Source organism: Poecilia formosa, unplaced genomic scaffold, assembly GCF_000485575.1.
Source record: "Poecilia formosa unplaced genomic scaffold, Poecilia_formosa-5.1.2 Scaffold345, whole genome shotgun sequence".
In the NCBI taxonomy this organism is placed as follows: domain Eukaryota; kingdom Metazoa; phylum Chordata; class Actinopteri; order Cyprinodontiformes; family Poeciliidae; genus Poecilia; species Poecilia formosa.
The window spans coordinates 490,646-513,172 of record NW_006800284.1 but is presented as its reverse complement, the minus strand read 5'-3'; the positions used below and the strand labels follow the sequence as shown (position 1 = coordinate 513,172).

The 22,527-nt window shown below is 35.1% G+C and overlaps 1 protein-coding gene across 1 annotated transcript in view; it reads right to left on the bottom strand.

Annotated features, from left to right (window-relative positions):
• Positions 1–1,953: 1,953 nt before the first annotated feature.
• LOC103153288 (gamma-aminobutyric acid receptor subunit rho-1-like) overlaps positions 1,954–22,527 on the bottom strand; it is a 21,376-nt gene continuing 802 nt past the window's right edge. Inside the window, exons 2-10 of the mRNA XM_007574145.2 lie at positions 15,101–15,151; positions 14,901–15,007; positions 12,728–12,795; positions 11,456–11,679; positions 9,582–9,664; positions 7,382–7,522; positions 6,503–6,655; positions 4,499–4,695; positions 1,954–2,580 (exon numbers count right to left, since the gene is read on the bottom strand). Coding sequence (XP_007574207.1) covers positions 2,278–2,580; positions 4,499–4,695; positions 6,503–6,655; positions 7,382–7,522; positions 9,582–9,664; positions 11,456–11,679; positions 12,728–12,795; positions 14,901–15,007; positions 15,101–15,151 — 1,327 coding nt within the window. The 3' untranslated portion in view covers positions 1,954–2,277. The remainder of the gene's footprint in view (positions 2,581–4,498; positions 4,696–6,502; positions 6,656–7,381; positions 7,523–9,581; positions 9,665–11,455; positions 11,680–12,727; positions 12,796–14,900; positions 15,008–15,100; positions 15,152–22,527) is intronic.

The following is a 22,527-nucleotide window of genomic DNA, read 5'->3' as shown; positions in this document are numbered from 1 at the left end:
TCCTGGTACTTTTGGTTTGATATTTCATCACTTTTTTTGATCAGAATTGGTGGATTTTGTTGCACAAACTCAAATTTTAATCTATTTTCAACAGAACTGAATTCCAGAAACTTAAATGTTGGCCTGCTTTGTATATTAAAAAAACTACTTGTATGTATAATTTGGATTATTACTGTTGGATCATCCAGCTGCACCAAAATCATAACAATTCAAACCCAAACTGTCACTTCTGATGATCCCAAACTGATCGGGTTCTTCCAGAAAATACAAAGAACATTAATTTAGCTGTCAAACATGGTGGTGGCAGCATCATTCTGATCATTCAAGTGATGCTGCTAAATCGCTCAAATTAGGTCCAAAACCTGCTTTAACTTTCTCACAAGTAAAAAACAAGATGGATGTGTAATTAAAAAAATCTTAATGTTTGATGCAAAATCATTCAAACCCAGAAAAAGAAATGTTTCAATAAATAAGTATGAGCTCAAAATTAAAGTTATTCCAGTTTTGTAAATGTTTTGCTTCAGTTTTCACTCTTAATTTTTTCTAATTTCTTTCTTTTATTAAGGTTAAAAATAATCACAGCCATGCATGTCAAAGCTCTTCGTCATTCTTATATTGCATGCAAGAGGAAATTTACATTAGCTGTGACAAATTCAGCACAAACAATTTTCACATTTTTAAGAAAATAAAACAATTCTCCTCAATCTTTAATTTACCTCAATCAAAGTACGTTTGGTCATTTTACAAATTAAATATCTACAGAAGATGATTAGGGTGAGTAAAATAAGATTTCTGAATTTTTCTCAAAATTCTGATTTTTTTTCTTTCTAAGAATTCAGTTTCCTCAGAATTCACCTTTTTTTCTGATAAACATTTTTTCCTTCAGAACTCTGACTTTAATATTCTGAAATCAGAATTCTGAGAAAAAAAATAAATAAATCAGAATTACTTTTTTCAATGGCCCTAATCTTCTTCCGTAGATATCTCTATTCCATTTCACCAAAACTTTATGATAAAAGATAAAACTATCAACTAACAGGTCACAGTGAACCTCAAAGCCTCACAACAGCAACAACATAGGAGATCAGCTTCAGTATAAAAAAAATAAATGAACATGAAATACAGATGTTTTAAAAAATACTAAAACAGTTGTTTGGGATTTACCTATATATTCAGATATTTTAAAACCATTTTCCTAAACAGATTGTCAATAAAACATTTGCACTGATCGAAAGTTTATTTAACATAAACTGAGTCATGATGCAGAAAATCTGGAAATCTACCATGAGAACTGAACATGAAAACTTTGACTTATTGGAACAAAATTTGTTTGGAAAAACTCAGAAATTTTAAGACTAATTTCAGAATTTTTTGAGAAAAAAAAAACTAATTTTTTTTTAATTTTGAGATTTTCAACATTTTCTACAAACGTAGAAATTTCTACGTTTCAGAAGTCAAATTTAATGACTTTTCAAACTTGCAAAATTTCTAAAAGTCAAATATTTCTAAAGTTCTTTTAAAGCTCAGAAATTTCTTTGTAGAAAATTTCTGAGATTAATCTCAAAAGTTCTGAGTTTTTTGATGAAAATGTACCCCTTCCCTCCCTATCTACAATGGCCCTAATGCGATGTTGTAAAATATAAATATTCTATTAGATATCAAAATCTCCATATCGCTATAAATATTTTAACATGTAGCATCATGACAAACTTCACATGAATGTGAATTTAAGTAAAAACTGAAGTTTTTATGAAGTCAGAATTAGAGGTATTAGCAGATAAATTCCCTTAAACCTTGGAAACAGGAGTTCATTTAAAGTTTTTTTTTCCACTTTACTGTTAAATGAGTCGATTCTCTCCCAGCAGACCTGAAAACAGCGTCACTTTGCTCCTGAGGCTTTCCACGTCTTTGTTGATTGTCATGCCCAGTTTTTCTGCAGAGCGGAAATTTTAAAAAAATGGCGGTTTTCCACTTTTTTCACAAAGTTCAACGTTGTCATCGACACCAGACACGCAAAAGCACACGGATTTGACGGAGCGATGAAACGGTGTTCTCAACAGTTTTAAGTGGCTGGGGCAAGAAGGCAAAAGTTTTCCATCTGTTTTTGATCCCCAGTTTATCCCCTGACAGAGCATCGGTTTAGCTTCTGCGCTAGCCAGCCGGCTAAATGGCCTGCCAGCTAGCTAGCCATCCGGCTGGCTAACTAGCCTGCTGGCTATCTAGCCGGCTAACTAGCCCGTCGGCAATCCAATCGCGTTCTATTTAAAGCATCCCAGTTTACGAGTATATGGACCAGTAAATGATGTTGAAGAGGATGTACGCGCCGGGGAAGACGACCCGGGAGTATTTGTCTATGGCGTGGGTGTCTATCCAAATGTTGACGTAGCTTCGGGACGCCTTCACCTGACCCGTGATCTGAGGGTCGTTCAGCGCCACCTGGGCCAGGATTCGCTCCTGGCGCCCGCCGTTCTCAGGTATCCCATAATTCCCCGTGGTGTTGACGTCCATGGAGCCGTAGCCAGTGATCTGTGGGTCGATCATCATCTCGTCGGGGTTGCCGATGCCACATGTGCACGGCAGCTAAATATAAAAGGTAAAACGTGCATAAATCACATATATTTAAAGGTGATCAACTCTTTAGTCATTTCATAAATGTTTTGTTCAACATTATTCTTAAATAATGAGGTTTTAGTCTGGTCTGTTCTGACGTTATGAGTATGACAGGGTATTAGGGCCATGCTAAGAAAATAAAAATTATAAAATTACGAAAATAAATAAAATATTTTTATGAGAATAATCATAGTTAAGACTTTATTCTCGTAGTATTACAACTTTATTCTTGTAGTATTTCAACTTTATTGTCATATGACTGGTCTTAATTTTATTTGTTTATAAACATTAGTATAACCTCAATACTCTGTTGTATTTGAGCTCCTTTCGGAATGAGCTATTTTAAGGCGTCTTGTCACTTTAAATCCAAATAAGCTGCTGCAGACCATGCCCCTCAACATTTTCACTCACACATAAAAATGTCTGCAAAAAGATGTGCAATTGTCATACATCTTTGAAAAGCAGAAGTGGAGCCTCCTACACAACCAACAAGAATGGAGCAAGTGGGTCCTGGATGGCAAGCCAACAACAAAATATTTTTCTTTGCCAGGAGTAAAACCGGCTGACTAAACCTGCTGGAACTCTGTTTGGGTTGCTAGGTAACAGTTGGAACTTTGCTGAGGTTGCTAGGTAACAGATAGAACTCTGCTGGGGTTGCTGGGTAACTGGCTGGGCTTCACTGGGGGTCACTCAGTGAGGGGCAGTGCCATTACATTCATTCCGTAGTGGCATTACAGTCCGTAGTTTAATTTTCCAGATACCAAAAAGCATTAACTTATTGCAAAAAAAAAAAAAAGCTGAGTTTTTTTTTTAAGCACTTGGGATGTTTTTAGAAGCAGTAGAAACCCAAATGGAAGAACAAAAAGTGAGTTGCATAATGTGTTCCTTATTGTCAAAGGTAATAAATAAAGTGTGCTTATTTCTGTATCACACTAAGGGCATTGATATGAGTTTGCTGAGGAAGATTTATTGAATATGTTTTTGCTGGAAATGTTCCTCGAGGTATGTGGGCAGTTTGGCTCCATATGCCACAACATTTGGCACATGAAGAATAGCAGCTCCGCATTCCCAGAAATAATTTACCGTAGCCCTCTGAGGAGCTTAAAGAGAGACGATTCAGAAAATATTTATCTGTTTATTGGCAACGAACATGAATCATTAATGCTCATTTCTGCCAGTTTGGAAATATTTTCCCCACAAATCAGGTCAGCCTCGACTGATGCATCAATGAACTTGATTTAAATGTCTGAATTTAAACAGGCTTTCTTTCATCACAGTAACAAAACTTAAATTTTTCCTGTTTTCTAATCTGATGTTGACCAAAATGTGCTTTTTAAAACATTATAGTTTTGGTTAAAAAAATGGGTTGTGTTTCTCAGCAGTATTAATGAAATATTGAAATGTCACCAACTTATTAACTGCATCCACACAGATTGATGTTGAAAAATCTCATAAATTGTGTGTAGGCAAATATTTCAAGTATATGAAAACCTTATTTTTTAATCGCATTCCTTTATACATTTGGAAAATATCCCAGACCTTTGTAGTAAAATTAACCGAGTAAAAAAAAACTCCAGGCTAACTAGAAAACTAAAGCAACTAGAATGTGGAACAACATTTTATTTTCTCTTTTGAACTTTTATCTCTGAAATCTCCAACTACCTTAACTGGAACGCTGTGACTTTGGGTGTAATGTCAAACCCAGCTCCAATTTCCAACTTTGCTTTTTTGTGTTTTTTATGTTCACTTACAAAACCAACATTAAATATTTAAAAACTCTCTAGTTTGAAAAATGTTGCCATCAGATCAAAATCATCTTATTTATATTTCACAGCAGGCAGGAGACATGGAGAAAAATCCAACAAACGAGCAAACAGAAATAACTTACTCTCTCCCTCAGCTTCCTCTCTTTCCTCTCCTGCACAGTTGAGAGATAGTTCACAGCCGCGTACTCGATCACCGAGAGGAAGACGAAGACGAAGCTGACCCAGAGGTAAATGTCCACGGCCTTGATGTAGGACACGCGAGGCATGGAGGCGTTGACCCCGGTGATGATGGTGGACATGGTCAGCACTGTGGTGATGCCTGAAGAGAAGACGGTTACAAACTTCATGAGAACATCAAATATGTCGATCAACGTTTCATTTATTATGGTTCATTTACCAACAGGTGGGTTTTTATTTTTTCAGGCAGACTTGTGAAGACACTGTTGCAGCAATCAATGCAATGAAAGATAAACGCATGGACGAGTTTCTCTAGATCTTGTTTCAATATTTGTCCTTAGTCCTGGAAATGTTTTTCAGGTGATGGAAGGCTGATTTTGTAACTGCCTTTATGTGACTGAAGGCTCAGGTCAGAGACCATCACTACACCCAGATTTCATCCTGATCTCTAGTTTTCAGCTTTAATAACTGCAGCTTTGTGCTTTTACTAGATCGTTCCTCTTTAGGTCCAAAGACAATCATTTCTGTTTCTGTTCAGCTGGAGAAAGTTTTGGCACCCCCACACATTGTTTTTTTCTAACCATCTGTTTAGTATATCCTGTTTGTAACCTGAGCAAACGAGAGCATTTAGATTTTGAATAGGACTGTTGCTGATATCCTAAAAGTTACAGTTTAATATTTATTTAGATTATATTTAAAAATGATGGAAAAGGTGAATTACTTGAGGTCTAACACTGTTTTTGATGGAGGAATAGCTCAGATTCTTTGAGTTAGACATTTTTATGTGGATGTTTTCTTCAGCTCTGACTCTCAGAAGAATCACATCAGTGTCTTATACAAAAACCCCTGAAGGATCCAACCTTCCTGAAGACGAAAAACCTTTTAGCTTTATGAACAGCCTCTGCATTTCTTTTCTCCTGTTCATTTATTTCATGTTGCAGCGTTCATGACCTCAAGAAATAGGATTTTTATCAGATTTTTCTCACTTTATAATCCTGTAGCAAGGTGCAACATTACTATGTTTTAGGATGTGTAATGTTTAAAGCAGAGACGAGGCAGTAATTTTCACTGTTTAAAGGTATAAACTTATTTTGGATTCATTAGCATGCCACATTGAAACAGTTAGATACAGAGTTCATGTTGAGTCTGATCAGACAAATGAAGACTAATCAGGTCAGAGGGGGGTGGTGAACTCCCACTCTGCTAGTTCTGCCTATAATAAGCTGTTTTAGGGCCTCTTGTGACCAAATATGCTGCTCAACTTTTACACTCAAACGTGAAAATGGCTGCAAACAGATGCGCAATTATACATCTGTACATCTTTGAAAAGCAGAATTGGAGCCTCCTGCACAAACAAGAAGATGGCAAGTAGTTTCTGGACAGTAAGTCAACAACAAAACACTTGTCTTTTCCAGCAGCCATTGTACAGTGCATTCGGTGGTAAAACCAGCTGACCAAACGTGTTGGAACTTCACTTGGGTTGCTAGGTAACGGGCTGGGCTCAACTGGGGTTGTTAGGTAACGGTACAGAGTGACTTGACTAGACCAGACTTTTGTTCTCCAATTTTTGGTAGAAAGAGGGAAAAAAAAAAGAGAAAATATGATAAATCATGAAAAGTGAATTAACTGCTTTATTGCGTAATGCGACAGTCCTATAGACTCAACAATCGGGACGTTTTTGAAACAGCTCATTTTCCAGACACCAAAAAACATTAACCTGTTGCCAAAAACCGGCTGGATGTTTTTTTTAACCACTTTGAAGTGGTAGAAACCCAAATGAAAGTATAAAAATGCCAATTATACATAATAGAAAATGTACCAATATCAAGAGATATACATTTAATTTAGTGTATGTAATATTTGCAGCGTTGGCAATAAAACACTCGAATCATGTACCTAAATTATTGAGAACGCTTTAATCGAGGCTATTTTTAGTAAAATATATCTACCTAGTGGCACCCTGGCAGGCACGGCCCTGCGATCGATCCAGAAGGAAACCCAGGACAGCATGACCATCAGCGTGGCGGGGAAGTACGTCTGCAGCAGGAAAAAGAAGATGTGGCGCCGCAGGGTGAAGTGGATGTACAAACGGTTGTACCAGCCTGCAGCACAAAAGAAGAGACGGCGCCAGTTATTCCCACATTGTCAGGCAGCTGATGAGCCGTGTCAACACTTCAGGAACTGTCCCTGCAACTTTGGCAGAGAAAGATGGCACACAAAATCCTTTTCATGCGCAGAGTCGCTGGAAAGTGACATGTGGCTGTGTGAACAGTGCAAAGCTTTCGGTGGGTTTCCTGCAGAGCACAGCAGGTTCACAACAGCCTGTCTGCTTCAGTTCGCTGCAAGGATTATGGATTCTTCACTGCAAAAACACAAAATCTTACCAACTGTTTTCTAGTGCAGACATCTTGCTGCACTTAAAGTAAGATTGAAGTATCTTTCAGCAAGTTATAGAAGCTTGTTTTACGTAAATAATTCCTTAATATTGATGAAAAAGTTCTTGCTTTATTTTACTGATAATGCAGGAAAAATGTCTTAAATGAAATAATCTGAGAATGGAACAAATTTTTTCATTAATAAGGAATTATTGACTTAACAAGCTAATATTTCTTGCTGAAAAGTTATTTTATGTTAATTTTACCTTATTTCAAGTGTACTAAGACATTTGTAGTAGAAACTGGACTAAAACTACTTGATAATAGTTTGCGGTTTTGCCGTGTTCTTCTGTTTCTGCTCTGCAGACGACGGGTTCTTGTACGAAATGCCCGATTGTTTTTGTTCAAAGTGACATGAGAAATGAAGTTTTAATTCAGGTGTGTGGCAGCTACCTGTGCTGCTGTAAAACGCCAGCTTTGTGGTGGTGTGAAACTTTTGGATCAGGAACTGGGACAGAGATATTCTGTCGTCCGTGTTCAGAGATTCGTTTCCTTTCTTCCAGTACAGCATCAGGTCGTCATCTGTGTACGCATCTGTTTGGGGAAATGTAGAAAATTTAAAACATTTTTAGTTACAAACAATTTTAACCCATTTGAATAATAAAGTGAACTTGGATCCAGGGCTAGCTAAGCTCGGTTAGTGGCGTTTAACACTTATTAATTTCCCTTTTGGATCAATAAAGTACTTTTAAATTTGAATTAATGCACTAACTCTTTGGGTACCTAGCAACAACCTCCTGAGGAACTTGTTACCTAGCAACAACTTGTGCAGCAGCAGTTTATAATTTTGCTGCTGTGCCTCAGAACTGCTTAAAAATAAAAAATAAAAACTGCAGAGGGAAAACAGGAACAGTTATGCCAACTGTTTGGCAGTATTTCAGATATTTAAAACAAAAAACTAATCAATAACTATCAATATCGACTGATATGAAACGCCTATTTCATCAGTCATGATACATTTTGCGACCATATTGTCCAGCCCTACATCATGTATATAAAAATACCAGCAGTCTTAAGAAATTAAGAAAATACTTGTGTTAAGAAACAGTGAATATAGTAACAAGGTTTGTTGATATTTGAACAAACCTCAAAGTAAAATCTAGATGTGTTTCAGTTATTGGTGTGAAACTGTGGAATAAATGATAATCTCAAATTATGTGCTTTTTTGTTATTTGTAAAATTGTGTTTTATTTTGTTTCCTTTTTTGCAATGTAAATTTACATAAAGCTAATCTGAATCTGGATCTAAATGTGAACTACCATCAACAGGCATTACGGACTCTACCTGCTATGTGATATCTACATGCTGCTCTTTATTCAGCGTGAAGTTTTACATGAGACGGACTTAAAAGTAAAGCGGCAGAAAGTCTTAAAACTTTAATGGCGCAGCAGATCTGGGGTTTCAGGGAATATCTGGTATGCAAAGCGGACATGTCAGTCTCAGCGGGGGGCAAGAAGAAAGCTCCTGAAGAGTGATGATATTAAAAATTACTGTCAGGCAACATGATCTGTGGAAAAGAAATCGACAGAAATACTCTGGAGTCGGGCAGAAATCTTTAATGTTTCTGATGAGGGGAAATTTTACTGCAAATATGTAACCAGAGTAAAAGTGTCAGTTTATCTGACTTTATTTCAGTTTGGAGTTATCCTGTGCTGCAGGTGCTTTAATTCTATTTTCATTAATTTTTTATAAAGGGAACCTATTGTGCAACATTCACCTTTTGTACGTTTTTGTACTTCCACTTCAGTTCGTACTGCTCCTAAAAACGGATCGTTCACTTTAAAAAAACAACTGCTTTTTGGTAAGTTATTTTTTTGGTATCTGGAATATGAACCATTTCAAAAATCTATGGAATGTAACTTGACAAATCAGCAGGCACTGTGCCGTGACCTAGTGACCCCAGCAAGGCCCAGCCCGTTGCCTGGCAACCTCAGCAGAACTCCGCCCGTCACCTAGCAACCCAATCTGATTTCCAGAACATTTCATCAGACTGACTGTGTAATTGGCTGTTTGCAAGTATTTCTTGTCCAGTTTTTAGTGGAAATCTCTTAGTACATTTAAACTAAGACAAAACTAACATAATTAACTTTTCAGTAAGATTTATTAGCTTGTTTTAAGTCAATAATTCCTTAATATTGATGAAAAACTAGTTCCACTGGCAGATTATTTCACTTATAACCAGGGAAAAATGTATAGCTATATCTGAAATAATCTTAGTGTATCTAGTACTTTTTAAGATCAATATTAAAGAATTATTGACTTAAACTCCTATATCTCGCTGTAAAGCTACTTGAAAGTAACTTTGAGTTTTGTACTAAGACATTTGCACTAGAAACTAAAAATATGTGATAAGATTTTATGTTTTTTTGCAGTTTAACATTAAGTTCTGAGAGAGAAATTATCTTGAGAATGAATGCTGTTTTAGTTTTTGGTATTTCCAAACAAAGTTGAAAATAGATCACAGTAATCATTGGCTAAGGCTCCAAAATAAAGCAGCTTATTTCATCTCACGTCTTATCTTAAACCCCAGCTGTAAAACAAAAGACCCAGGTCTGAAATGTTGAACTTTGCCCCTGGAAATCATTTCACTCACAGCTCTCAATCTCCAGTGAGCAGGTCTGGGTGTCCAGGGGGAAGCGGCTCAGGTCCATGTTGCACATGGCAGTGACTGTGACCCTGCAGAAAAGACAAAGCGGATCCGCCTTAAACCAAGACAACAAACCTTCATCTGAATATCAGATGAGAATCACTAAACCTGGAGCTGCTCTGTTTTACAACAAGGAAACTAATTAGTGTCTCGTATTGCTGTGTTAAAAATGTCCTATTACCTTTTAAAATGTAATCAGTATTAATTATCTGCAGGTGTTAAAGGGATGAGTCATTTCACCATCATGACTCACTGACTTACAAAAGCCTCCTTGATTTATCTCCACTGTGAAACTGTGAGATATCCTTTATATTCAAACAAGACCTGCAGCTCAACAAAAGTCTCTCAGCCTCAATTTCACCTGCAGTGCTGGCAGAGGAACATCCTATTCAAAGCACCTTTCACACTTCCAACAGTGGTTCAAAAGCTTTAAAATGCAATTGAGGTTTTTCTAGAGCAGCATAACCCAATTAAAATTGAATGTTTTAATTTGAGTACATTTATTTATATGGGAAAAATCCAACATAAAGAAAAAAGTTAAGTTTTTTACAGTTAACTGCATCACAATTATTGATCCACCTGTTATTATTAATGGTTTATACATGTACATTTTGCCAATACTCAATCTCTCTGCATCAGTGGAGACTTTTGACCCTAATTATTGGTTGAGTAAACAAGAATCATTAGTCAAAATATTGTTTTTATCTATTTGAAAGTACTATTTTTAAATCTTCACCCAATTCTACCATAAGTGTGCTTTATTGTTGCCACCCTTGGTATTTTAATTTCTTAAAAGGATCCCAAGACCAGTTGCATGGTGATTCAATTTAATTTAAATCAATTCAACAATACTTTATTAATCTCTAAAGGGAAATAAAACATTGTTCTAACTTATATTAGCACCATTTCTTGGACTTTTGTGATGTTAATAGTTGTTCCCAGTTCAAAAACCACCTTGTTGTTATGGTTACGCATCATAACGAATGCCGAAAGGTAGCAAAAAAAGAATCTGCAAAAATCCTTCCAGCTGCATATCATCCAAAATCAGAGGGAATAGTTGATCAAAAAAGTAATATTTCTGCCAGAACCAGAGAAATTCAAGAAAAAATCAGGATGAGGGTAAAACAATGCGACTCCAACCAGCTTTATAACAAAACTAACATGAAAACTATGTTGCCCACCACATGTAAAATTACCTTACTAAAATATGTTATGTGAAATCGTTAGGTATGATGTAGCATAAATAAAAAATGTAAAAAATAAAATTACGAGGACAAAGTTATAATATTACGAGAATAAAGTTAAAATGTGAATCAAGTCATATGTCAAGAATAAAATCAGAGTATTACAAGAATTGAGTTGTACAAGAATAAAGTGGAAATAATACAAGAATAAAACTCATATGAAAATAAAACCAGAATTTTTGAGAATATAGTTGCAATATTACAAGAATAAAGTCATAATATTATGACTATTCTCATAATATTATGACTTTAATCTCATAATTTTTTTTTTTTTTATTTCCCTAGTGTGCCTGATGATATTATCAAAAATAAAGCCATATTTTTAACCTCACCAGTTAAATGTTCTCAGACTAAAGGTTGGATTTTTTTTTTTAAGTATTGTTCTCAGATTATTTTACCTTCATAAAAAACAAGTTAGCTTCTTACATATAAGGTCCCAGTAAGGAAGATAAAGAAAACAGCTACACTGAAAACATGTACAAACTGTTGCATTAGATGTGGTTACACACCTGCATCATTACTGCTCTTTGCTTTATGAATTAGATAGAAGAAGAGTAAAAATAAGTTTGTTCTTACCTGAGACTGTAGAGCACGTTGCCGTCAGGGTAAACTCTCAACATGACGTTATCAGTGGTGGTGTCGTGGATGAATGAGCGCTTAGAGTGAACAAAAAACATGTCAGGAACCCAAATCTTCTTCACCAGACGACTGTCGAAAGTCATGCTCTGGTTGTTGGTGCTGGGAAACGACAGCCGCTCATCTTTCCAGTAGTGACGCAGATACAAAGTCATGGTGAAGTCCTGCAGGAACAGAAATATTAAACAAAAACTAATAAAACATCAAAATGTTTGTCCTCTTGGCAGGACAAACATTCAAATTTGTCTCATAAGTGAAATTCTGATGAGATAAGACACAGATGGGCCACAAAAACATAACTTTTTATTTAAATTGACTTCCTGGTTTAGATGTAATCTTCCATAAAGGTTATGGATGTTAACTGAAAAAAAATGATACACATTTCATTTTCAGGAACAACCTGTTGAAAATATGCTTTAAAAACTCTTAACATTAGGTTAGCTTGTGTGATAAAATGTAAAACAAGCTTTTGGACAATGTTTACATTTTGTTTTAGCGGTTTGCATATTTTTTACCCAAAACATTAATAATCTCATTAATGATGATTCTAATAGAAATTTCAAATCTATAGACTCAAACTTTCTTACTAAAATGGTTTCAACTATTTCAAAAAATTTCAATATATAATTTTAGAAAATGGCTGCCAGTTACATCCGGCAGCCAGTTACATCAGCTAACAGCTGTTAGTGTTAGCTGTTAGCTAACATTAACAGCTAACCAAATGTGCAACACTTTCCAAACAAAAGAGCTTATGACTTCCAGCATCAGAGACACAGAAACAAGTTTATTTTAGTGATGTCATCAGACATACATAGTTATAATGTGACGTCACACTTATAGGAACTTTGTAGTTGACAGCCATCTTGGTAGGTATCCATAACTAACTGTTTTGACAGTTTATTGTTGCTATGACAACAATAAACAAGCCACAAGCCTTGAACTAGCTCTCTGCTAATCCCTACCTAACTTATAAACAATATAAGTACATTACAGCTATTAACTTTGTTTCATTCACGCTTTGCGCTGAGCTTGCCTACCAAGATGGCGGTTCAGTGGCACAGATCACTTCCAGTTCAGTCCAGTTCATTTTTTTTTTTTTTACTATTACATGGAGTTCTTAATGTCCAATAAATGAAGTGTAACCTGTAATTCATGACTTCTTTTTTAATTTAAAATGATTTTTATGAACCCAAAGAACTTTGTCATGCTTACCATATCCACCTCTGAGATGGTGTCAATACTTTCCACCTGAACGTCAACACCAACAGGTATTGGAGGACCTGAAAAAACAATTTCAAAATATTATTTTCTGCTTTTCTAGAAAATAAGAAACAATGTAACTAAACACGTAATCATTGCGACCTTTTACCTACAAAAGCTCTCCTCTCAGCCAGCCAGCTGATTTTACGGTTTAGTCGAAATAAAGTTTTATTTTAGTCATTAAAGCAGCTTTCTAATACATAATTGTTTTTTTCTGACCTTCCAAACTAATGTTGCTTAATTTTTCTTTCATAAAACACACCATTACTGTGCCTAATGTACTGTCACTATGGCAACGCCAGGGCAGGTGAAAAACCTTTTTGGGGCCCAAAGCAGATTTTCATTTGGGGCCCCGAATACTAACATGTCAACACCAGATACCTCATCATTCCCACGCTTCTCTATGTGTGTAACATTCCTGCTGTCATTAGCATAATTTGTAATTAACTTACATCATACCAGTGTTACTACAGCTGATGATTTTAACTTTACAGGAGAAATAAACTTAAAAAAGAAATATTTAGGTTTGCAGATTGGTATTTAAATGTGCCATATTACTTTAACTATTTGAAAGCATCACTTGTGGTTTAAATTGAAATTACAGTTAACAAGTTTGATATCTTATATTTCCCCAGCAATGGCAGCAAGAAGCAAGAAGAGATTAATCTATTATTTACATAACAACTACAATAAAGAAATTATTTTCTGTATGTAATAGCATTTAGTTTGTGTTATTCAATGCTATTATATATATGTTTTTAGTATTACATGTACTGCTGTGTTGTTTATTTTAGATTATAATAGGACATAAAAGTTTGAGTTAGACCACTGTACACAAAAATTATTCTTTTCACTAAGCCAAACCTTGATCATATTTAAATCTTCAATCAGCTTTTATTCTTACAGAATGGTAAAAAAAAATGTTTTATTATTATTTTGGCTACAATCTTTAAAAAATTATTTCTGTGTTGATTCTAGTAACGTTTATGCTTCAGATGACAAAACTTTCATTGAAAAACTCTAAAACAGATTGTATTTTTGAGAAAGTAGCTCATATTCACTGGATTTGTTTATTTTTTTATTGAAACAGCATTAAAAAAAAAACAATGGCACAGACACTAGCATACAGCAAATGCTCGTGCTACAGCTGTGACAGTCAGGCTTTGATTTATCTTTGACCTATTTCAGCCGCTGTACTCTGCATCATCAAATTCCCACAAGCAGAAAACAACAATCAGGTCATAACAGATAAAAGCTGATGCAACACAACTCTCTTTTCCTCTTCATGCTTCACATTGGACATCACAAACACGATCCTGCAAAGCATCACTTTGTGTTTGTAGATTGTTGTGATTTAAAAAAAAAATCAAGCACCACATGTTGCAAATTAAAAGCGGTCACGGCTGATTTGTTGCTGCTAAAATAGGCTTTTGTTTTTGCATCAAAGGAGAAGCAGCACTGCAAAAACACACAACCTTACAAAGTATTCTTGGTCTAGTTTCCATTGAACACTTGGAATAAGACAAAGCTAACTTGTAACTTGTCAGCAAGATGCAGGAGTTTGTTTTAAGTTAATAATCCCTTAATATTGATGAAAAAGTTCTAGTTCCATTGTAGATTATTTCACTTAGAGCAAAACATTTTCCCTTGCTATAAATGAAATAATCTACTAATAAGCGACTAATTCAGTAGTGGTAGATTAAAAAGAAGCAGAACATTTTCGTCGTTATTAAGAAATTATTAACTTAAAACAAGCTCCTGTATCTTGTTGAAAAGTTACTTAAAAGTCAGTTTTGTCTGATTTTAAGTTTACTAAGATATTTGCTCTAAAAACTGGACAAGAATTACTTGCTAAGATTTTGTGTTTTTGCAGTGTAAAAGATAACAAATACATTATATAATTACTGTCTTCCAGTCTGTGTTTATTTTTGCATAATCGTTCAACAAATCCTTCCAGTGGAAACAAAATGAAAACATGAAGCAGAGCTGCTGCTGATAATGGCGTTCTTAAGGTTTCAGGGAGATTAGAGCCTGCGGGACTAAAAGGTTAAAACAAAAACAACAAAAACAGAATAACACTGATTGGATCTTAGTGTAGTGTTTAATTTCTAAAGTAGTTTCCAACCTCCAAACGCCGGCCTCATGGTGAAATCGTGATCATCTATTCTCAGCAGCTGCTCAGATTTTGTCATCGGGTTTTTCGTCAGGTCTGGGCTTCGTTTGTAAATTGGACTATTTGGAAAATAAAAGCAAAATGTTTATGAAATATAAACTTTTATATGATCTAAAAAAACGGAAAGAAAATGCATTTTTCTTTAATTTTACCTTCCAGACTTCTGACCACCTCCTCCCTCCATTCTGATGTCTCTTCTTGATCTGGTGATTCAAAACAGAAAACATTATGACAGATTCATTAATATGGGGGGGGGGGTTTCTATCGTTTTATCGTTCTATTGTATTTCTTTTGTTTTTACAGTTTTGTCACACTTAAATGTTTCCAATCAGAAACACATTTTAATATCAAACAAAGACAACTCAAGTAAATACAAAAAGCTTTTTACATTTTATATTTTATATGTTACAGAAAACAAATCATTGTAATCACAATGGATCCTTATAACTTTGGATAAAAGTTAAAAAGAAGCAGCTAATATTTTTAAATTTAGATATAATAATAAACAGGTTATTAGCTGTCTTTCATTTTCTTCCTGGAATATTTGCATTTAATTTTCACAAAAATAACACTAAAAGTACTAATATTGTTTTTTTAGTTCTGATTTTCTTGCCATTAAGTTGGGATCTTTGTTTTTTTTTATCCCACAGAAAAAGAAGACCTATTCTGTTTTTGCTAAATTTTATTATAGCTTTATTTTAACTTCTAAACATAGAAATTAATGTGTGACTTTTAAAAAATGATAGCTAGTTTATAGTATAGTTGATATTTATCTAAAATTATAAGCTGTCCTTTTTCAAGATGTCTTGTGACATTTGCAGCTGTGAATAAGTTTTATTTGGCTAGCCAGGGAATATAAATCCCCAACTCAGCATTTACACTTACACATGAAAATGGTTGCAAACAAATGCACAACTATGCAACCGTACATCTTTGAAAAGCACAAGGGTAACCTGCTGCACAACCAACAAGAACGCGACAAGCAATTTCTGGGTGGTAAGTGAACAACAAAAACACTTGTCTTTTCCAGCAGCCATTGTGCAGCAGTAAAACCAGCTGACTAAAATGTGCTGGAAGTCAGCATGGGTTGCTAGGCAACAGACTGGACTCTGCTGTGGTTTACAAATTACTTACATAAAAATACAAAAAGTATATTTTTTCCAAACAGATTACTCAAGTAAATGTAACTAGTTACTATCTAATTCTGGTTATAATACGTTGCAGCCAGTTGGTAAGTTTTACACCAAGTGACAAAGGTGTTACTTTCCAACATGGCCGCCAGTCTCTTTGTACCTTAGGTATACATTTTTAGGCCATGAGCAGAAAGAGGGACAGAATAAATTAAAAAATAAAACCCAAACTGGATTAATAGAGTAGCGCTGTGCTGTGACAGGCAAAGCCAAATCCCTGTCGACTGAAAACGTGCATTAAGGAAATGTCAAAGACGGAGCGGAGCCGAGACGCAGAGACTGAAGCAAACAAAAGAGGGAATAAAACACAGCGAAATGAGAGCGAAAGAACAAGGTTTCATTGGGTTAAAGCTGCAGCGCAGTCGGTGTTGGGCCAGTGGATGCTACACATCCACCCAGCAGCTGGCTCTTAATCCTCTTGGCAGAAATGCCTCTGCAATCCCCTCTTTGCTGGCCTGCGGCACATGCAGGCCGCCTGTCCGCTGCGTGGTCCACCACCGCAGCTGCGGGAATACATCACTGCTGAGGCCGCACCACGGTTACTGTGCCAAATTTGTGCAGAGGTCATTATGGACGTGTTTACTAGCAGCAGGCCTACAAATAACAGCAACTGAAAACAGCAGGATAACTGTAAATAAAAAACTTAAAAGGCAAATTTTGTATTTAATCCTACTAAATGTTATATATTGAGAGAATTATAAAACAAAAATAAATAAAAAATGGCTTTGTCGAAAGCAGAGATATCTTATCATTTCAGAGTAATTTTTTTACAAAGGTCTCCATATGTATCTTTCTTAAAAAGATGAGGATATAGGAATTCTAATTTAAATCTCAGAATTCTGATTTTTCTGAAAATTCAGAGAAAAAAGTAAAAAATCTTTATTTTTAGTACCATCATCCTAATTCTGCTCCTTAATAATGAATCTGTGGCTGCATGCTAACTAAATATTTAGTTTGAAGCTACAAATCTAGCTAGCTAAATAAGTATTCAGTTTGTAAATTAAACAGTTTACTTAGCTTCAATATAAATATTAAGGTAAGGTAAGGTAATTTTATTTATATAGCACATTCAGCAACAAGGCAATTCAAAGTGCTTATTAAGCTATTAGATATTAAACTAGCAGGCTAAATGTTTAACTTCAGTCTATTTAGCTTTAGACTGAAACTAAATTTAAGTGGATATTTAACTTGCTAACCAAATATATGGTTTGGAAGTAAATATTTAAATCTCTAATTAAAAATTTAGTTTGAAACTGTGACATTTATAAATGATTAAATACCATGGTGAAAATATGACTGAAAATTATCCACCATTTTTTCTCTTATGACGGGATAAATAACTCAAACTATTTACAAACAGAAAATTGCAAGAGTTTTGATTAATGTCCTTTAAATAAAAAACAAACAGGCTAAATTTGTTCAGTTTGAAATGGCAAAAATTTTGCCGTTGGGTCTTTCCCTTCAGAAAGTGGATTTTTAGCATCTCCACTATGAGCCGTTTTCTCCTCTGCTGTTCTCCTTCTGTGGGTCTCGTCTTTCCTGACTTTCCAAACCCAGCAGCACTCAGTCGCTTTGGGGATTTCACAGTCAAGACAGGAGACAGGTGATGAGAAACAGAGGAGGGGAAGAGTTGAATCCAACATAAATGTCTGAGGTTTTTTATTCAAATTGAATTCACAGACCCTGCATGTGCCAGCAGGGAGATGTTTGATGTGAGGTGACTTTTAATAGGTGCAAACTAGCTGCGTTTCCATTACAAATATACGCAAAATTTGTTATTCCATTAAAAAAAAACAATAAAAAACACCGTTTTGCAATTGTGGTATTTCCATTAAATAAAAAATGCTATTAAATTTTTTTTATTTTAATAGCATTTTTTGAGGAACCTTGAGGAACCTTGCCCATTCCTCAAGGTTTATCTTGAGGAATGGGCAACAATCCCAGCAGCAAGACAAGGCGAGCTCTTAGAGACGTATCCAGCATGACTTGCAGATGTAATGTGTTTGTTTCACAATAAAAACAAAATGAAATGTTGAAAGTTGCATGTTCTTTAAATGAAATGAATAATTTGTTCATTTGATAAGTTGTTAAAAAAACATGCAATGCCATAATCTTCCAACCACTTCCTGTCGTCTTCTTTGTCGTTTGTTCCAGTAGCAGCATCCTGTTGTTGATCACATGATCCATGTGATGCCAAAAAATGTTTTGCCAAATAAAACAAAATCTATAAAGCCAAGAAACAACACCACGTATTAGCTCCGAAATATGAGATATTATTATGTCTCAAAATTGATGCATTTTCATTAAGTCAATTTATTTTCGTAATTTTATGGTTACTGGAAACACAAGCTGCGTTTCCTTTACAAATGTATGCAAAACTTTAATATTTTGCTAACATCAAAAAACCAATTGCAATGTTTCCATTGAGTAAGAAATGCAATTAAAATCACACGTGAGTAAGTTTGTCTACACAATATATTGTTAAAAATCATGGAATGCCATCATCCTCCAGCCACTTCCTGTTGTCTTCTTCTTTGATGTTTCTGCCAGAAGTAACAACCTGTTGTTGATCATGTGACTCGTGATGCGAAATAAGTGTTTCCATTAGCATTATGAAATAAACCAAACCACTTCATCCTAGTGCAAAAACGTTTTATGCCTTTTCAAAATTAAGCAAATTTAGTAATAGCTTGGGTAATTTTAAGATCAACAGAAAAGCAGCCAGTGGCGCTCTTAGTTGATAACACAATATCTGTGTCTCCATTGACTGTAAAATTGCGTGAATTGGAATTCTTAAAATAAATTTTCTTAATGAAAACACTGCAATAAAAAAATAAATGAAAGGTTTTGCATTAGGATGAGGTTTTTCTGTATCAAAATGGTATTTTGCAAAACTGCAATGGAAACTATTTTTACATATCACACATGTCACATGATCAGCAACAGGATGTTACTACTGGTGGAAATGATGAAGAACACAATAGTAAGTAGTTGAAGGATGATGTTTTTAATTATTTATTGCGTGAACAGAAGTATTCTTGGATGATTTTAACTGCCTTTGTTATTTAATGGAAACACCGCATTTGAGAAATTGTGTTTTTTAGCATCATATCGACAAAGTTTTGCGCACATAAAGGAAAATTAGCTACTGACATTTAAAGATTACACACCAGTTTGGAGCTGCATATTCTCTCATACTAATAATAATTTTAACTAGGTTCTGCTCGTACTTTAATGATCATCTCATCATCAGAGCAGCTTTTCTTTCTTTCTGAAATCTCACCAGTCCATTAACTTTGACCCTTTTATCAGGATCTCTGCACACACCAGCTGTTTGTTAATTAAAACCTATTTATTTCCCTCAGATGGAGAGAGCCTTAATAATGAACTTGTTTTTCTGATCTATAAAAACCAGCTGAAGCATAAAAAGTGATACTGCATCTAAAGGCAGGGGAGGATTATGATTTGACAGGGTTTGTTGAATATATTAAGTGGATGCTGATAGCATTTTGAGGCGTTCAGCGCTGTTCTGGCACACTTTGGGGAAATCTTATCATCTTCTGCAGATTTTAATTCAAAGACAGCTTCTCACTTCAGGCAACAGGCTGCAGCTGCGCTTAGTGCTGATATATTTTTAAATGACAAGCTGAGAACGCTGCTGTGTATTTACCATCCACATAGAACTTTCTCTTCTTTTTTCCCCACATTTAAAGTTGAGTGTTGCTTGTTCAAAGTGCTTATTTACCTGATGCCTTTGCAGAAGTTGTGTTTATGTTTGCACGGTTTCTGTGGCAACCAACCTGAAAGCGACGCCTGAAGCAATTCCAGGAAATGCACTTTTTACTTATTACAAAATGATGCAATTATATCTGAAGAGCTTTAGGAAGGGATGCCAGAGTTTTATGCCACTGTATAAGACAAAATTGCAGCATTTTCTTTCCATTATTTTGTTCTTGTTTTATATGGCACCAATTTATACCAATTTTAAACTACAATTTCATTCAAAAACACTTTATTAATAATAATAATAAAGAGAAACTAAATGTAGTTCATCCAAGTTTCCTCATAGAGTTGTTGTAGAGTTTAGCTGTGGGCAGGAGGGATCTCCTGTTGCTGTCTGTATTGCAGCGTATTAAGGAGCCTGTAACTGAAGACGCTCTATTATAATGTACCTGTCTGTGCTGCTAGCTAAAAAGCTAGCTGCGCTTACCCTAAATCTCTAATCATAAACATTAGTTCTGCTAATGCTAAAGTGCTAACTTCAGTTCATATTACATGTAGTCTGTTAGTTTGTTAGTGGAAGTTGCCCACAACTGTTCATAATGAACATTTTTTTAACTTTCTATGTGTCTCTTAAAAAATCTACAATAATCTTATTTGTTTTGATCCCATTCGAGATAAAATTATTGAACTGGACCTTTTCCCGCCAAAATAAGCAGTTAAAACTAAACAATTCAATCATGTACATACAGATTGATCTGAATTTTAATATAATCCTGTTTAGTTTTTAACTGGTTCGCGTACAGTACTATCTGGTATGGTTCCAAGGTCAAAAGGGACAGAGTTCAAGAAAAACTTTGAATAATTGTTGAGAGAGGATCAATACATCCATTGCGATCTACCTATCGATCACAAAGGTAGTCCGGATAAATCGCATGACATTTTAAAAAAGATAAACGTATGCCCATTATTCAGCCCGTTACTTCATTGATATAAGGGACAGTTTTACCAGTTGGTGGCGGTAATGTTTGCTTCACTTGTTACACAAACGCCATTATGACAAAGAAGAACGGACGCTGACGAAAACTATGTCATTGCGCATGCGCCAACAACGGCGCTGGGTGCAGCAAAACGAACTAGATGGCTAGTTAGCTCCAGTTTTTAGCCTTCGGCTCTTCTCTTAAGAAATAGATTAAAAATAAGTAAGGGAATACTTATAGGACTGGAATACGTGATCTGACACCAGTAAGTTGATTTTTTGTTTGTTTTTGTGAGCGTTTTCTCTCGCCAGTGTAAATTTGTAAATCTTCAGATGGCAAGAATTAAGTATCAACACTCCGCCTACACGAGACGCTGGCTGTTTTAATTAGCTGTCACAGTGAATGGAGGAGGAGAATTTAAATTACTTTAAAAAGTTAGTTTGTTTTATTCTGAAAGCTTTGGTGACAATTAGAAAAGCTTGATCATTAGATCAAATGGCAGACTTGTTTTGAAAATTGGGAATGTAGGTAAAAAGGCCTTAAACATTAAAAGCATTTATTTTCCATTTTTAATGTGAAGTGCAGACAGAAAGGCAGCTAAACTCGGTGAGCTTTAGCTGTGCCCTACTTTAAAAAATATTTCCAAATTTTATTCAGACAGCTAATACTCTCACATCCTACACCTGATACTTAGCAAGACTTAATTATTTAAACAATATTTCTTAATATTCCATAATAAAAATGCAAAATAAGTGTAAAAATGGCTATCATTATTCTTAGATCTTTGCAAAACAGGAATTCTGAACATTAATGGAGCTTCAAAAATGAGAAATTGGTTAATTCAGGGAAGAAAATTGTGAATTTTATAAAAACATGTCAAAGATTTATTTATTTTTGTCCCCAAATGATCATAAGGCTACCTGCAATGGACATAAACCTTGATATATTCTGACTGCAGCTAAAAGTTGATCAGATTAAATCCAACAGTTTATAAATTATTTTGTTGATCAGATGACATTAGCTTTTAAATTTAAAGTACTTTTTAAACATAAATGATCCGAAAGCCAGAGGTCAGTCCTGAGACATTACTTCCAGTCATTAAACTGGAAACGCAGATGTTTCATCGACTGATCCAGTTTAGACCCCAGTAAAAATGTTTAATCCAATGCACACATTAACCAGACTGCAATTAGCCTAAATAATCACCTGGAAATGACATTGGCTACAACTGCAGCCGGCGGGGAAACAGTCATTATCTGCCCTGCAGCAGTTGTGGGGCAAGCGAGCATCGTCCGGTCGTACATAAATAGAAGTAGGGATTTAGGTCTCCCTCTCTCATCTGGCCGACCTGCTGTCTGAATAAGTCTGTTTTCTGAGGGGAGGGAGCATCCAGGTGATGCAGGGAAAAGGGGAAGACACTGTGGATGCAAAATAAACTACGAATGGGGAATAAAACTTTCAGTCTCTGTGGATTTTCAGCTTAAATTATTTGTTTTCTTTCTATAGCTTTTCCTACAACGGCGCATTAGGGCCATTGTAGATAGAACAAAGGCATCAATGTCCGCCAAAAAACACTCAGAAATTTTGATATTGATCTCAGAAATTTTCTAGAAAAAACAAGAATATTTACAAGCCTGAAAAATCATAAATTTGCTAAAAATAGTATATATATATATATATATATATATA